Below are 17,577 nucleotides of genomic sequence, written 5' to 3'. Positions count from 1 at the left end.
GGCTTCTTCCCTCTGATGACAAATAGAGCTAATCTAGTTCTTCCAGGTGATTGATAGACTTTGTTCCCCCTTCAGTTTTCTCCTTTGCATTTATCTTACACTTCTGTGTATCCTCAGGTGTTGGTTTTTGTTGTTGTTTTTACATTTCCTCCCCCTCTTCTCATTGTGATTTAGAGCTGAAAAACTATCTTGAAAATTGTGTGTCCTTTTATTTTTCTATCTGGGGAAACTGAGACCCAGGGCTCCACTCCCCCACAATTTGAGAACACAGGCCAGTAGACACTTATTGCAGCTGGCACGCCCCCCCCCCATCCCCCGCTCCCTCCCGTTTCCCTATCCTTCCCTCCAGTGCTCTAGAGGGGGCCCAGGTGTCTGCTGCAGGCCTGGGGGAGCACCGCGGAGAGCTGAGAGGGAAGTGGTGTTGCAGTGACACCTGAGCAGGGGAGGGGCCCGGGTGGCGCCCCGGTGGCGCCCAGCAGGCTGCACAATGCCTTGGGGCCTGGTGAGGCCATGTAGGCAGGTGCCCACCTTCCCCTGCGGGACACCTGAGCAGGGGCACAGACCGCAGGGTCCCCCAGCCCCCATGTCCCAGGGGTGCCCAGGGTCTTGACAGCAGGAGCGGGGAAAGCACCATCCCCAGGAGAGTTTGGGGGTTTTCTGGAGACGCCAGAAGCCTCAAACAGCGGAACGAGCCAGGAACGAGAGGCGGGGGAGGACGGGTGGTACTGGGTCCAAGGGGAGTGGCGAGAAAGGGAGTAGGGCGGAGCCTAACGAAAGGGCGGGGCCCCTCTCTGTACTGCGCACTGCACACCGCCGGACAGACGGGGGCGCTGGCTCCGCTCGGCCTTCGCTGCTAGGCTGCAGGCCGCTCTTAGGTCTATCGTTGGCTAGTCCAGCCTCGCGACCTGTCTAGGAGCCAATGGCCGCCTTCGCTACCTCCGCGCTCCGGGGACTGACGCGCTCTGTGCCGGTGCTGAGACTGACTCTGGGGGGGTGAGGAGAGAGGCCCCTTTGCCCTTTACTAAGTGACCTTCGAGCTTACCCCACACACCGCGACCCCCCGCCCCCCAGTAAACCCGCCCTGGTCCGTCCTCCCCCCCCCCCCATACCCACGTGACCCGGACTTGGAATGTGCTCTGAGGTGAACGTGTTCCCAACACTGCCTGGCCCCAGACCCTAACCCTGCCTGTCGCCCTTGGCCCTAAGTCTGTATATGTGCTCCGTGACCCTAACCCCGCAGGTAACTGTCCGCTTTTCGTACCCCCGTGATACAGCATGTTTCGTGACCCTGACATCATGCCCCCAACCTTGAAACACATGTGCCTCACTTGTCACTGGGGATGTTCCCAAGTGCTTCGTGAAGGTCATTTGATCCTTATGATCTTGAATCCCACCCGGATAACCTGTGCATCCTCACCGCTGTCACTTTTGGGTACCCCTGGCAGGCACTGTGGACCTCCAACCCTAACCACCCTTTCGGACGCAGCATATTTCCTTATGTTTTTGAATAGATATCTGAGGATATGTTTCTTCTTGCTCATTTCCTGCATCTTTTCTGTGAGTTTCTGAATACATCTACTGTTCTTTCTGCATTGTACCTGCTGTCTGTAGTACTATGTATATTGACGGTGGTTTTCCTTTCCTTTTCAGTTTAAAGCTCTTTTTTAAAAATTAAACTTTTTGTTCAGATTCACATTTTCTTTTACTCCCTCCATTGATAAAGCAAGAAAAATAAAAGCTTTGCTTAAAAATATATGTAGTCAAGAAAAACAAATTATTGCACCAAAAAAATTCCCAGTGTGTATATTCTGTCACTGGTCTATCAGGGAGGCCGGTATCATGCTTCATAAAACCTTTTTAATTAGGCTTTCGGGACAGATATATTCTTACAAGGCATTGTGTACCAGATATTCTATCCCTGGCCAGGACTTCTCATTCGAGTATTTTTTAAGTCATGGTCCAGAAGTCAAACTCTCATTTCCAGACATGTTCTTAATCATCTGTTTAGTTTCCAAATTTGCCGTATGTCCTTTGAGTAGCACCATCTGTGCCCCTAAGCCCTTGTTGCCTAGAACTTTTTTTCCTTAGCAGTCCTTAAAGTACCACTATAAGTTTTCTTGTTTGAGTTTTGAGAGGGTGCTCTGTCAAGTCCTTAAATATATAATTCAAGAAGATAGAAAACATTGTTATCAGGTTGACAAATTCTTGTTTTGTTTCCTTCATTGGTGAATCATCAGTCACCACTATTTAGCTTTTCTTATGCTTACATATCTCACCTAACTGCATCTGTAGATCAGATAATTTTGTCTTGGAGGACAAGCAGCTGCTTCTTGGAGGATCTAGTACCCCCAACCCTTGGAAAGAACCTCTTATTTGGTCATGAACTCTTTTCCTTTCCATAAATCTGACAAGAAATTTCTTTCTTCCTCTAATTTATAATGTCATCCTTTATGTCTAAACTATGTACCCCTTTGGAATTTATCTTGGTATGCAATGTGAGATGCTGATCTCTATCTACTTCTGGTCATACTGTTTTCCAGTTTCCTCAGCAGTTTTTATTGAATAGAGTTTTTTCCTCAATAGCTGTGACCTTGGACTTATGAAATTCTAGGATACTATGTTCTTTTGCTTTGGTATAATGTGTACCTAATCTGTTCCACTCATCAGTCTCTATTTTTTAATCAAGAAGTATCAAAATTTTTTTCCCTTAAATTTATTTTTTCAATTATATGTAGAAACAATTTTTGGCAATTATTGTCTGACATTTTATAGTTTAGATACCATCCCCACCCCCTGATGTGATGAAAACCAATGCTTTCATGCAGTATTAGTATATTGCTTATGCTGTGTCAAGACATACCACACATAAAATAAACTCATAAAGGAAATAAATGGAAGATGGCATGCTTTGATCTGCAATCAGACTTCAACAGTTCCTTCTTTGGCTGTAGAAAACATTTTTCATCATGAGTCCCTTGTGGATATCTTGGAAATTTGCTTTGCTCATAATAGTTTAGTCCTTCAAAGTTGATCACACTATATTTCTATTACTGTATATAGTTCTTCTGGTTCTACTCACTTCGTTTTCCATCAGTTCATATAGGTTTTAACAGGTTTTTCTCAGTGCATTCTGTTTGTCATTTCTTATGGCTCAATAGTATTATATACCACAGTTTGTTCAGTCATTCTCCAATTGATAGATATTTCTTCAGTTTCTAGCTGTTTGCTGCCACAAAGAGAACTGAAATAAATATTTTTGTACATGTGGGTCCTTTTCATTGCTCTATGATCTCTTTGGAATATAGGCTATAGTAGTGGTATTATTGGGCCAAAATGTTTGCACAGTCTTATAGCCTTTTGGGCATAGCTTCAAATTGTTCTACAGAATGGTTGTATCATTTCACATCTCCACTAACAGTGTATCAGTGTTCCGGTTTTCCCATATCCTCCCCAGCATTTACCATTTTTCTTTTTTGTCATATTAGTTAATTTAGTAGGTGTGAGGTGATATTTCAGTTGTTTTAATTTACATTTTTAATCATTAGTGATTTAGAGAATTTTTTCATATGACTAAAGATGGTTTTGATTTCTTCCTCTGAGAACTATCTCTTCATATCTTTTGACCATTTATCAATTAGAAAATGTATTATATTCTTATAACTTTTAGTCAGTTCTCTATACATTTGAGAAATGAAGCCTTTGTCACAGATACTTGCTACAAATTTCTGTGATAAGATTAAGTATTCTATTATTTCTTTTGTTAATTTAGGTTGTTTATATTTTGATAAATATTCATCTCTTTCATTTAGATTATCAGGTTTATTGGCATATGGTTGGTTAAAATAACTTCTAATAATTCTTTTAATTTCATCTTCATTGGTTGTAATTTCACTTTAAAAATTTTTTTTATACTGGTAATTTGATCATTTTTTAAATCTAGTTAACCAATGGTTTATTTATTTATTTTAATGAAATCAGCTCTTTGTCTTATTTAGTAGTTCAATGGTTTTCTTACTTTAAATTTTACTAATCTCTCCTTGAGTTTCAGAATTTCCAATTTAGTCTTTAATTGGGGATTTAAAATTTGTTCTTTTTTTAGTTAGTTTGTTTTTTTGATGTATACCTAATTCATTGATCTGTTCTTTCATATGAGCATTTACAGATATAAATTCCCTCCAGGTTCAGCTTTGACAGCATCCCATAATTTTTGGTATGTTGTCTCTTTGTTGTTATTCTTTTTAATGAAATTATTGATTGTTTCTATGATTTGGTCTTTGACCCATTCATTCTTTAGGATAAAATTATTTAGTTTCCAATTAAATTTTAGTCTTTCTGCTGCCCTTTGTTTAATATAATGCAACTTTTATTGCATTATGGTCTGAAAAGCATACATTTAATATTTTCATTTTTACATTTGGTTATGAGGCTATTATGTCCTTTTTGTGAAGGTGCCATATACTGCTGAGAAAAAGGTATATTCCTTTCCATTCCCATTTAGTTTTTCTTTAAGAGGTCTTTCATGTCTAACTTTTCTAATTTCTATTTACCTCTTTAATTTCTTTCTTTTTATTTTTTGGGTGGATTTATCTACTTCTGAAAAGAGAAGGTTAGGGTTCCCTAATTGTAATGTTTTACTGTCTATTTCCTCCTGTAAGTCATGTAACTTCTCTTTTAAGAATTTGGATGTTATGCTGTTCAGTGCATACATGTTTAGTATTGATATTGTCTCAGTGTTGCTGGTGCCTTTTATAAAGATACAATTTCTTTCCATCTCTTTTGATTAGATCAGTTTTTACTTTTGCTATTTCTGAGATCATATTTGTTACTCCTGCTTTTTTAACTGTGAAAGTAGATTCTGCTACATCCCTTTACTTTTACTCTATGTGTCTTTCCCTGTTTTAAATGTGTTCCTTATAGACAGTATATTGTGGGAACCTGGTTTTTAATCTAGTCTGCTATTCTAAGGGAGTTTATACCATTCACATTCAGCTATGATTACTAATTGTGTGTTTCTCTCCATATTATTTTCCTTCCATTTAACCTTCTCTTTCTCCTTTCAGCCTTTTCCTGTTCACAGATGTTTTCCTTCCTACCACCACCTCCCCCAGTTTGCCCTTCTTTTTGTCTATCATGCCCTTTTCCTTCTTTCCCCTTCCCTTCCACTTCCCTGTAAGGTAAGATATGTTACTCTAGCTGACTGAGTATATTACCCCCACTTTGAACTAATTCCAATAAGAATAAGTTTGAAGCATAAGGTAGTTGTCCCCTTTCTATCTCTTTTTCTCTTCTTCCTCTGTGTTTCTCTTTCTCATCTTTTTATTTTTATCTATTTAAGCTCTATCTCATTGCCCTCTAGTAGTGATAAAGTTCTTAAATATCTTAAGTACTTTAGGTCTCTTGAGTACTTTAAGTACCTTAAGTATTATAGATATGCATCTCAATTATCACCTTCTCAGGTATGAATGTGCTCAATGTGCTCAACCTTATTGACTATAAGTTTTCACTTTATTTTTTTATGCTTCTCTTGAGTGATGAATTTGCTCATTGAATTTTCTTATTAGATATGTTTTCTTGGTCTGGAAAGTCTGGAAGCTCTCTATTTTGTTAAACATCATTTTTTTCCCTTCTGGAGATAAGATTATGCTCAGTTTTGCTGGGTATATAATTCTTAGTTGTAGTCCTACATCCATTCCATGTCTTTTCTTCCTGGTAATATAGAAGCTTCTAGATCCTGTATAATCCCGACTATGGCTCCATGGTATTTGAATTGTTTCCTTGTGGCTGCTTATAGTACTTTTTCATTGACCTAGGAGTTTTGAAATTTAGCTATAATAGTCTTAGGGTATTTTATTTTGGGGTCTCTTTCAGGAGGTAATCAGTAGATTCTTTCAATTTCTATTTTTTCCCTCTTGTTCAAGAATATCAGGGCTGTTTTCCCTGACGATTTCATAATATGGTGTCCAGACTCTTTTTTTGATCATGGCTTTCAGATATTTTGATGATTCTTGGATGGTCTCTCCTAGATCAATTTTTCCAGATCAGTTGTTTTTCCAGTGAGATATTTCAGATTTTTTTCCATTTTAAAATTATTTTGATTTTATCTTATTGTTTCCTGATGTCTTATGGATTTGTTAGCTTTTCTATTTGCCCAGTTCTGATTTTTAGGAATTTATTTTACTTCCTTAAGTTTTTGTGTTTTCTTTTCTGTTTGGCCAATCCTACTCTTTTAAATAGCTGTTTTCTTCAGTATTTTTTTTTGACCTTCATTTCCATTTGGTCCATTCTATTCCTTAGGCAGTTGTTTTCTTAAATGTGTTTCTGTGCCTCCATTTCCTTTTGGCTCCTATTAGTTTTTAGGAAGTTGATTTATGCAGTGAATTTTCCTCCAAATGTTGAGTCTTTCTGTCAATTCTCTTATTATTAGATTTTTCAACTTCTTTTCAAGTTCTTCGAGGGATTCTTTTTGGGCCTGACATCCTTTTACACATTTGTTTGAGGCTTCTCATCTTTCCTTTTTGGCATTTTTGTCTTCTTTTGAGTTGATATTTTTATCTTTCCAATCACAAAGTACCTCTCTAAGGTCAGCTTTTTTTTTCTTTGTCTTTTGCTCATTTTTCTAGTTATTTTTTTCCATTACTGTATCTATCATTTGAGATTCTTCTCTGCTCCTAGGACAGGGGTAACATTGCTCCAAGCTTGCAGAGTATCTTCTCTGGTGATTGGGGTAGTCCCAGCTGACTTTGTTTCCCACAGTGTGTCTGTTGATGGGGGGGGAGCTTACCGGCTTGCTCTGGTGAGGCCTGCGGTTTTTTTTTTTTTTGTCCAGCTAGACTCAGTACCCAGTACTGCCAGTTCTGTTGTCCTCTTCTGCTGCTTTGTTGCACATGTCAAGTACCTTTGGCTGCCCCCCCCTCCCCCCTCCTCAGCTTCATTGCCTCAGGCACTTTGTAGTTTCACTTCTTCAGGAGATGTGGCAGTAAGCTAGTTTTGTGCCCTCTCTGCCTTTGCTATCAGTGTGGAGTGGCTTAGACTCAGCCTTTCAAATGGTTTTTATGATTACTGCCATATAGTATAGTTTTAGATTTAGTACTTTTATGCCTCATTTCTTCCCACTTTTTTTCCTATTAATTCTCTGGAGCTTCTTGACCAATTTTGTTTCTTCAGATAAATTTTGTTATTATTTACCCTAGTTCTACAAAGTACTCCTTTGATAGTTTAATTAATTAATTAATCATTCATTTATTTATTTACTTAATAATTTAATTTATTATTAATTTATATATATAATATAACATTTTTATATATAAAATTAAATTTAATAATTAATCAAAAACAATTAAATAATTAATTAATTGGTAGTTTAATTAAATAGAACTGAATAAGTAAATATATTTAGGTAATATTGTTTTCATTATTACAGCTTGACTTACTAAGCACTTAATATTTCTTCAGTTATTTAGATTTCTGTGTAAAAAGTGTTTTATAGTTTTATGTGTCTTCTCAAATTGATGCTCAAATATTTTATACTTTTGGTAGCTATTTTAAAATTTATTTTTCTATCTCTTTGTGCTGGATTTTAATGCTATTATGGGTTTATTTCTTACAATTTTGCTGAAATTGTTAATTATCTCAATTAGTTTTTTAGTTGATTTTCTAGTTGTTCTTTAAATCAACCATCATATCATTTGTAAAAAGTGACAATTTTGTTTTCTATTTGCTTATAATTATTCCTCAGTTTCTTTTTCTTCTTATTGATGTAGATAGAATTTCTAGCACAATATTGAATAGCCATGATAATAAGGAACATCTTGTTTTAACTCTTGATTAGTTGTGTTGATTGGAAAAAACACAGAACTATTAAATAGTCAAAATCACTCTTTAATTAAGGGGAAAAGGGGTTAAATGCAATAGTAGACCTCAACACAGAGCTGCACTACTGCACAGAATCTGAGGATTAAACTCTGGCCGCTCTGGACACTGACCCCTGGGAAAGCCAACCACTCTAGATTGGACAATTCCAAGGTACAAAAGAATTTGGGGAACCTATATACCATTTGGGGGAAAACCAGGGGCAGGGAAAGATGATTGACATCACTATAGCTACAAAGAAAATGGGAGTGTTCAAAATACACTGATTGGATACAATCAAACTTGGGAAAGGAATCATGGCTAGAGGCTAGTGTGTAAGAGGAAGGGCTACTTACAATGAATGCTAAATGGGAGGTAGGGTCTTCTTGTGAAAAGGTCTCTGATACAATAGGGGAGACTACCTAAAACAAAGAGGGTCCTTAGCATATGCTTAGTTCCTCTCATCTAGGATTGTCATTCACCTGAGGGTCCACCACTCCTTCTGAAACTGCTAGCCTGGGATTCCCTTCAGAGTGGATTCCCATGTCAACAGGGAACAAGTACAAACTTTGGGGTCTCCAACCTACAAAGGAATCCTGAAACCTGGGGTTCACCAGATCCCACTAGGCCACAAGTTTGGGGTTTCTAGATTCCAAGTTGACAGTTGAAAGAACTCTATCCTGTTGACTGGAAAAAAAACACAGAACTATTAAAAAGTCAAAATCATTCTTTAATCAAGGGCAAAAGGGGTTCAGTGCTAGTAGGCCTGGACACAGAGCTGTGTGCCACACTGCACAGAGTCCGAGGATTGAACTCTGGCCTCTCTGATCACTGACACCTGGGAATGCCAAAGGTAAGAGAATGACAATTCCAAAGAGCCATTAAAGTTGGTGAGCTTAAATACCTTTCTAAATGAGATCTGGGGGCTTAGTATGAGAGGGACAGTTGATTGGCTTTACAAGGTAAGAAAAGAAAATCAGTTCCAGACAGGAATAACAGTGAGGAGCTGATGCTTCACAATGGGCACAAAAAGGGAAAGACCCAGCCCAGGACTGGGCCACCTTGGTAAAGGACTTTAGCCTAGAGGGAGAAACCATTGGGACAAAAGAGATACTTAACATCTGATGGGATTAGCTATTCCCACCCAAACTACCAGGATGTCCATTGTTAGTCTGTGGTCTGTGAAGTAGGACCTTCCCTCAGGGAGGAACTCTCCTGTGACAAGGTCAAACCTGGGGTTTCCACCTCCAAACTAAATAAAATGGGGGATCACCAAATTCCTCCAAACTACAAGTTTGGGGACTTCTAGATTCCATGCTGACAATCCCCACTAAAGATAATGCTGTCTCTTGGTTTTAGATAGATATTACTTATATTAAAAAAGATCCATTTATTCCTATGTCTTATGTTCTTTTTTGTAAAGAAACAGATATTGTATCTTGTCAAAAGTTTTGTCTATCTATTGGTATAATCATATGGCTTTTGTTATTCTCATAATTAATATGGTCAGTATAATTTCCTAATACTGAATTAGTCCTTAAGGATTCAACAACCTGGGCTCCAACATGCATGCTCCTCTGATGGTGATAAGATAGAGGAACACAATCAAGAAAGACTCAGAGACAAGAGAATTAAAGCAAAAGAGTAGCCCTTACTGTGAGAAAGCTCTAGGTTGAATTGAGGTCTGATGGTGAAGAGCTTCCTTGTGTTTGGAGGTACTCATTTTTATTGGGGTTACAGAAAGGAAGCTGGGAAGGGACAAAGGTGGTCTGACCAGTTAGGTAATCATCACAAGATACACACTTATTACCCAAGACAATAGGTATAGTTAAGGCCTAAAACCAAGAGTACATATGGCCTAGGGCATAGAAGTTTGTTTGATACATGTGTTAGGGTCCGGGTTGTCGCCCACCACCAAGGAAGACCAGTAGAAAATGCAATTAAGCAAAAGGGTCGTTTATTGACCTGGTGAGCACCAGGGGAGCTCAGCATAGGAGTTCCAATTGTAGTTCGTGAATGCAGAGGTTTATATACCCACCAGCATGTATGGCCTCCAAGTCCTTATCTGGTACATACTATTGTTGGAACTTTGATGTTTATGCTTTCCTCCTAGGGTCTGCTTGGCCCCTAAGTTCATATCTGGTACATACTGCTGCTGGGACCTTGACATGTTTTTGTTTTCCATTGGAGGTCTGCTTACGGATGTTCTGAACTTCCAAGGCCCAGCAGTTTCCTGCTCAGGCCTCCCTCACATGTTAATTGATTGTTATTGGCAAAACTTGGAGACTGAGATATCTGGCCAGGAGTGTAGCCTGAGGGATGGGTTAGGAATTTGACAAGGTTAAGGTGTAATTTGACTCGAGGTTAGAGAAACCAATCATAAGAAATATCATGTTAGCTTTTTGAGCACTCCTAAAATTTTATCAAGATTAGTATATGTTTGTACTCCTACAGTTATTAACTAAGAATAGTAATCTGTAGTTACTTTCACTCTGCTTTAGGCATCAAAGCCATATTAATAGCAAAGAAGGAATTTGGTAGCATTCCTTTTCCTATTTTTCTAACAGTTCATGTAGGATTGAAATAAATTGTTCCTTAAATGTTCGATAGAATACACTCATAAATATATATGATTTATCTAAAATTATTTAGACATGACTTGGGTAAATTGAGGTGTAACATATTTAACTTTTCCTTTAAGTATTTAAATGCAGTGCCATTTTCTGTATGTATGACTAATACCGATATTAACTTATTTTCCATAGTGCCTTTCATAAAAATGTAATTTTCCTGTTTATTTCTTTAAGTAAGTTTATTTTTGCTATTGATTTGCCAAACGTCATGATTGCTACCTACCCGTTTTTACTTCATATGAAGCAGAATAGATTTTGCTCTCGTCTTTTTTTTTTAAACTGTGTACATTTTTCTGTTTCTAGTATTCTAATAGATAATACATTGTTGCATTCTGCTTCCTAATCTATTCTATTAACTTCTTCCCTTTTATGGATGATTTCATCCCCTTCATTTTCAGTTATATTATGAATTTTCTCCATCTCATCCTTTTACATTTGTCCTTTTTATTATATATTATTTAATAATTTATTTTACTTAAGACTAATCCCACCTGTAATCTATCCTCCCTCTTATTACCTATACCAACCCCCCTCCTTTCACTTCTCTTTTTTCCTTCTGTTTACTTGTTGAGTGGGGAGCTGAATGGCTTAATGGATAGAATGCTAAGCCTTGAGTCAGGAGGTCCTAGGTTCAAACCTGGCCTCAGACACTTCTTAGCCATGTGACCCAGGATAACTCACTTAACCCTGTTTGCTCATCCTTAAAGTTAGCTAGAGAAGTAAATGGCAAATCATTCTCCAAGAAAGTTTTGAAAAGACTGAACAACAACAGTAACCTGTTGAGAGATATTTCTGTATCTAACTCTGTGTGTATTCACTTTTGACTATTCCAGATGAGTTTGAGGATCCAGTGTTATTTGATCCATACCTCTCTACCTTGTTTGTATAGATTTTTATTCACATACTTGAGTTATGTGAGAGAATCTTTCTTCCCTTTCCCTTCTCTCCTACTTAATATATTCCTCTTCCCTTCCCTCTAGTCTTTTAAGATCACCAAAACAGAACAGAGCAAATCTCAGGCCCTCTCTGATCATAGACTCCCAGATCCCTGATAAAAATAGTTCTAAGGAGATGCATGTATCATCTCCCCATATATGAAATATAGACAGTTCATCTTTGTTTAGTCCCTTATTATTACTCACTTATATATTTGTTGCCTTCTATGTTTCAAAGTTTCTATGCAGTTCTGGGATTTTCATCAGAAATGTTTGGAACTTCTCCAATTCATTAAAGATCAGTTTTTCTCCTTATAGGATTATACTGTTTTGTTTTGTTTTCAAACCCTTACCTTCCATCTTGGAGTCAATACTGTGTATTGGTTCCAAGGTCTTCCTTTGATCTCTTTTCCAGGTCATTGTTTTTAGGTATGTTTCTGTTTTGTTTTCTTTTTGTTGGTTTGTTTTTATTAAGTTCTATTTGGTCCATTCTGATTTTCAAATATTGTATCTTGGGCCAGGTTAATTCCCAATTCTTTCTTCCATATCTCTCATTTCTTTTCCATTTCCCCCTGCCTTCTCATTTCTTATCCAGTTGTTCTAGTTACACTTAATTGATAATTTTTTAAGCTTTTTTTTTTTTAAGTTCAGCTTGATTTCTTTGAGGAACTCTTGTTGAACTTGTACCTGAGTTACCCTTTGCTTGGAGATATTCTGGAGTTGTTTTGTTCTCCTGAGATTGTCTTGAATGTCCCCATCATCATAAGAACTTTTTACGGTGTGATTCTTCATTCATTTTTCCAACCTTCCTGACTTACTCTCTTATCTTCTGCCTTAGAATCAATACTGTGTATTGTTTTCAAGGCAGAATAGTGGTAAGGGCTAGGCAATGGAGGTTAAGGGACTTGCCTCCAGTCACACAGCTAGGAAGTGTTTGAAGCCAAATTTGAATCCAGGACCTCCTGTCTCTAAATCCACTGAGTCACCCAACTGCCCCCTGATGCTTACTTTTGTATTTAATCTATACTCAACCCACAGCCTAAATCCTGATCCTTTGGTCGGGCTACTTCTTTACACATGTCCTCTCATCGTTCTACACCAAATCTGTGACCCAGAACTGAACAGTAAGTAGCAGAGGCACAGCTGTAGGCTGGCCCTTGTTTAGTCTGTATGCTGAAATGTTCCATATGTCTTCCTGACTGGACCTCATCCCCAGTGAACAGAGTACCTGTCTGTCTCTCCGTGCCAGCCCAGGTTGGAAAAATGACTTGTTTTTTCCTGTCCTTCCTGATCAAGACATGGCCTATTATGTTTTCTGTATCTTTGTGTAGTAATTCTGCAGGAGAGGGAGTATGACCTCCTGCTATTCTGTCATCTTCATTGCTTTCCTTGTTATCTCTATATTTTTTTTCTTTTAAAAAAATTCCTTACCTTTTGTTTTAGAATCAATACTGAGAAGAGTATAATTGGGGTAAAGTGACTTGCCCAGGGTCATACAGTTAAGGGAGTGTCTCAGGCTAGATTTTAACCCAAGTTCTCCTGACTCTAGGCCTGGTGCCACCTGAGCTACCCTGCTCTGTATTTTAAGCTATCATTTAGAAATCCAATTCCAATTCTCAGACACCACTGTTAAAATTTTTTTCTTTTATATTTTTTACCTTTAGTGGGTAGCAGTGAGAGAAATTCAACTTATGCTTATTATTCTTCATTTTCTTGTCTTAAGACTTCCTAATTTAATTTCTAGATTTCTTCTGACAATGTAATTTATGATCACATGAATTCACCAGATTTTGGGAATTAGATTTTTAAGTCTGTTAATCTTGATACTGACTCCCTTGGAACTGCAGGAGGGCCTACAACTCTAGTGTTGTACCTTAACTGCCAACACCCTGCTCCTTTCCCTTGCATCACTTTGCCTTACCCAACTGATTACCTTGCCCATTTCATTCTCAGGTATCCTGACTGGGCATTTTTGAAAAATTCTCTTTCTCCTTAAATGCTTCTCCTATTTAACTTTGATTCCTTGTCCTTTCTTGCAGCTTCCCTCTACTCTCAAATCTTACCAAATTTCTCCTCTCTCAAATTGAGTCTCTATCCTTTGAATTTTCAAAATACCTCAAACTGCCTTCGCAGTTCTTTCTTGTATAGTTTGAATCTCTTTACTAGGTTTCCCATGTGTGACACCCCACCCAAATGATCTTCACATGACATTGTCCCTCTGTCACGGTAATATTTTTGTCTGACGCTCAGAGTCTCTTAATCTCCCATGTCTTCATCACACTGTTCTCTGTGTAGGATTCACAATTTCACGCCCCCTCCCTATATTCCCTTCACAACTTGACCGTTCTTGTCCCACTTGTGTATTTCCCTGACATTTTCAGCTCTCACACATCCCTTCCCACTGGGGATCCTTCTCATGTCTCCTCTCTGGGCCACTTACACTGTATTTCTCCATCCAGGCTACCACGAAGAAGCCACCACTTGACACCTGTAGATGATGAGCTCTTCCAGAGGACCACCATTTCCTTGCTGGAGAAGGATTCACCCAATGTTATGTACATAGATTCCTATAGTCCTCGTGGCTTTACCATCAATGGCAACCGAGTTGTGGGGCCCTGTGCCTTAGTTCCCCATTCTGTCATGCAATGGAATGTGAGTCCTTTCCTCCATCTTTCTCCCCCCTTCAAAGACATACAGAATGAGGATCTGTTTTGTTTACAACACCCTTTCCTCCCTCCCCACTAGGCTTCTGAAGGCCCACAGGGTGAAAGGAAACAAAACTAAAAATAAACCTGTCCCTGCTATTAATGAATTTACTTTTGAGAACTAGGATAGAACATAAACACACATAAATACAAATTAATTTCAAGAAGAAGACAACAATGGGGGGATTGAGTAGGCAGTAGCATCCAAAGTGAATCTTAAAGAGAGCGATGGCTTTTAAGAGGAAGAGGCCAGAGAGGAACATATCCCCAGTGTGGAGCCAGCCTGGGCGAATTACTAGGTGGGAGATGACAGCAAACACCAAGGAAGCCGGTTTATCTGTAACACTGCAATGTGAAGGCAGCCTAGAAGTGTACTAGAATTAAAGTTTTAGAGGGTCTCCAATGCTACACCAAAGAATTTCAATATTATCCTAGAGGAAATAGGACATTATTTCCCTCTTTTCACCTCCCTCAGTGAAAAGGAAGCCATGTTTGGTAACAAATATGCATAATTGGGCAGAATAAATTTCTGCAGTGGCCAAGACCAAAAGAGAAATGTCTCCTTCTGCACTCTGAGTCCATCTCCTTTGTGTCAGAAATCACAAGTCCTCTGTAATAAGTCCTTATTGCATTGATCAGTTTCCAAGTCCTTCAAATTGTTTGTCTCGACCATGTTGTTGTAACTGTAGAAATTACTCTTCAGGTTTTATTCACTGTACATAAATCTTCAAGTTTCTCTGAACCCATTCCCTTCATAATTTCTTTGAACACAATATTACATCCTAGTTGTATGGCATCATTTGTTAAGTCATTTCCCCAGTTGATTAGGCAACTCTCTTCGTTTCCAGTTTTATTTTTGATGAATTTTTTTGAATATGATTAATTTGAAATGTTTATGGTCTTGGGGGAGGCCAGGTAGATCAGTGGAGAAAGACCTAGACCTAGAGACAGGAGGTCCTGGGTTCAAATCTGACCTCAGATAAATCCTAGTTGTGTGACCACCCTGGGCAAATCCTCATTGTCTAGCCTTTACCACTCATCTGCATTGGAACCAATAGACAGTGTAGATTCTGAGACAAAATATAAAGATTTTAAATTAAAAATATGCTTATGAACTTTCTAAAAGATGTCCAGTAGACTGTTGGTTATTTAGGGCGTGAGTAGTGAACTGAATATAGGATCAATTTGCATATAAATAATTCAATCATTTGTAGCTATTGAGATCACCAAGAGAGGATAGAGAGAGAAGAGCCTAGAACAGAGCTTTGGGAGACCTATTTGGTGGGCAAGGAATGGGTAAATCATCCTCACAAAGGAGACTGAGGAATGGTCAGAGAGGTAGGAGAACCACATCGAAGTTAGGAAAGCCAGGGGAAGAGATTATTGGAGGAATTCAGCAAAGCGAGGACTAGAAAAGGTTAGATTTTACAATTAAGGTATTTAAATAGCCTGGATCTCATAGTAACCTTTGAGACCAATGTGTCAGGCATGTACATGTTGAAGGCAGAAACCCGAATGAAGGGGATTTAAAGAAATGAGGAAATGAGGCAGTAAGTAGAGGCTAGAAGATTGGTTGTGATGGAAGATAGTTTGTGGAGATGGTGGGGCCCACTGTAGTTATTTAGGATGCAGAAGACCTGAACATGTTTATAGGCAGCACCAACAGAGGATAAGATTGAAAATCTCTTCCTTCCTTCCTTCGTCTAGGTGGGGAGCCATCGGGATATCACAGAAGAGAGCTTCTCCCTTTTCTGGATGTTAGAGCCTCGAATTGGTGAGGAGAGTCTGGAAGGGTCCTCAGTGGGGATCGACTGACCCTGTGGTTGAAGGCTTTGACTTCACCCTTGGTATTTTCTGCTTCTCTCAAGCCTTTAGACCGACACCCTGCTGGCAAACTATCACATTGTCACTGCATTTTAAAGATAAATAACTTTTTCTCTTAAACATGTTCATTCTAATAGTTTAGGATTAGAGTTGGACAATAATAATTGACATTAATAGAGTGCTTTAAAATTTGCAAAGCACTTTAAATTATTATTTCATTTCATAGCTTCCCTGGGAGGTAGGTGCTTTTAGTATCCCCATTTTACAGATGAAGAAAGAGATGGACAGAGCTTAAGTGACTAGTCCAAGGTCACACAGCAGGGCCTGAGGTCAGATTTGAATTCGGGAAGATGAGTCTCTGCCTCCAGGTACCCCTACTCTGTCCAGGTGGGGACAGGGAATTAGTCACATAAGAACTGAAACATTAGTTCCTTTCTCCTTCGTGGCAGAAATTGTTGTGGTGGGCACCGGAGACCGCATGGAAAAGCTACATCCAGAGATTTTGAAGGCTATGAGAAAGCGTAGAATTGCTGTTGAAGTACAAGACACGGTAAGTAGTCTGATTGGTCTTTGCCAACCTCTAGACACGCACCTGCACTCTCACATTTCCCATCACTCCCAGCTCCCTTTGGAATTGAAAATCTATGCTAGTTTTAATGCAGTGTTGGTTTTTGTCTCCTGCAGCCCAATGCTTGTGCTACCTTCAACTTCTTGTGCAATGAAGGCCGGGTGGCCGGTGCTGCCCTTATTCCCCCACCTGGAGGCTCACTTGTGGCTCCAGTTGCATCTTCACATGTAGAATAAACTCTCTCCTTTCACTTTTTCTGGCTCAGTGTCTTCTTTGAGAAGGGTTCATTTTTCCTTCCTTCCTTCCTTTCCAACAAATCATTGTGGCTTACAGTGAGAGCCTCTGCCCTTGAGCTTATATTCTAATAGGGGGCAAAAATGCACAGGGAAGTGATGACCAGGGATGGAATTCTGGGAGAGTAAGTGGAGCTCTAGAGTGCTTTGGTATTCCAGATATGATTTCAGTCAAGTCATTTAACCTCTGAACCACAGCTATTTCTGTCTGTAAAATGGAAGTCATCTATGCCTCCCTTCACAAGTTTATTGTGAAAATAAGAATGTGGAAAACTGAGGCCAAGCAAACTGAAGTCTACATGTGCTTTGACTACAGGTGGTGTTTATCTGCTCAAGAGAGATACATAAAGCTCCTGGTTCAGAAGTTGGTAGTGACCCCCCAACTCTCAAAGAATCCTCTGCATGGAGATCTGCCTCCAATGCTTGGGCCACCATGAAGAAAAGTCTGCACAGCTTTAGAGAAATGAGCAATTACTGTTGTTTTAACTCTATTCTCATCTGGCCACTGCTTGGTAGCCAAGAGAAAATTTACCCCCTCCGCCCACCCCATCCAAAGCAGTCCCTTCTACTTTATCATGGACTCTTGGATTTTGAGAAGTGCTGTGAGAGCAACTGCTGCATGAGCCTAGGCCAGCCCTAAGCCACTTCCATCTGACACAATGCAACTAACTGGGCCAAGGTGACCAGTCGCAACCACTGAAATACACCAGAATTCATTAAATACCTACAGTGTGCCAGTGTGCCAGTTGATGGAGATACAAAAACAAGTGA

The 17,577-nt window shown here is 39.0% G+C and overlaps 1 protein-coding gene across 3 annotated transcripts; it reads left to right on the top strand.

The window, feature by feature from the left end:
* Positions 1-756: 756 nt before the first annotated feature.
* NDUFAF3 (NADH:ubiquinone oxidoreductase complex assembly factor 3) lies at positions 757-16,763 on the top strand. 3 transcript variants are annotated; one of them, XM_001377679.4, is made up of 5 exons: positions 757-993; positions 13,876-14,068; positions 15,829-15,895; positions 16,395-16,495; positions 16,630-16,763. In XM_001377679.4, exons 1-5 carry the CDS (start codon positions 920-922, stop codon positions 16,747-16,749), a joined length of 555 nt encoding a protein of 184 aa, XP_001377716.2. In that variant the 5' UTR covers positions 757-919; the 3' UTR covers positions 16,750-16,763. The 3 variants fall into 3 exon arrangements, with proteins under 3 accessions (XP_001377716.2, XP_007499893.1, XP_007499894.1); XM_007499831.2 differs by lacking the exon at positions 757-993 and adding an exon at positions 1,103-1,240; XM_007499832.3 differs by lacking the exon at positions 757-993 and adding an exon at positions 1,417-1,557.
* The last annotated feature ends 814 nt before the right edge of the window (positions 16,764-17,577 follow it).

This window comes from Monodelphis domestica, chromosome 7 (genome assembly GCF_027887165.1).
Source record: "Monodelphis domestica isolate mMonDom1 chromosome 7, mMonDom1.pri, whole genome shotgun sequence".
NCBI lineage: Eukaryota > Metazoa > Chordata > Mammalia > Didelphimorphia > Didelphidae > Monodelphis > Monodelphis domestica.
This window is presented reverse-complemented; position numbering and strand designations above follow the sequence as displayed.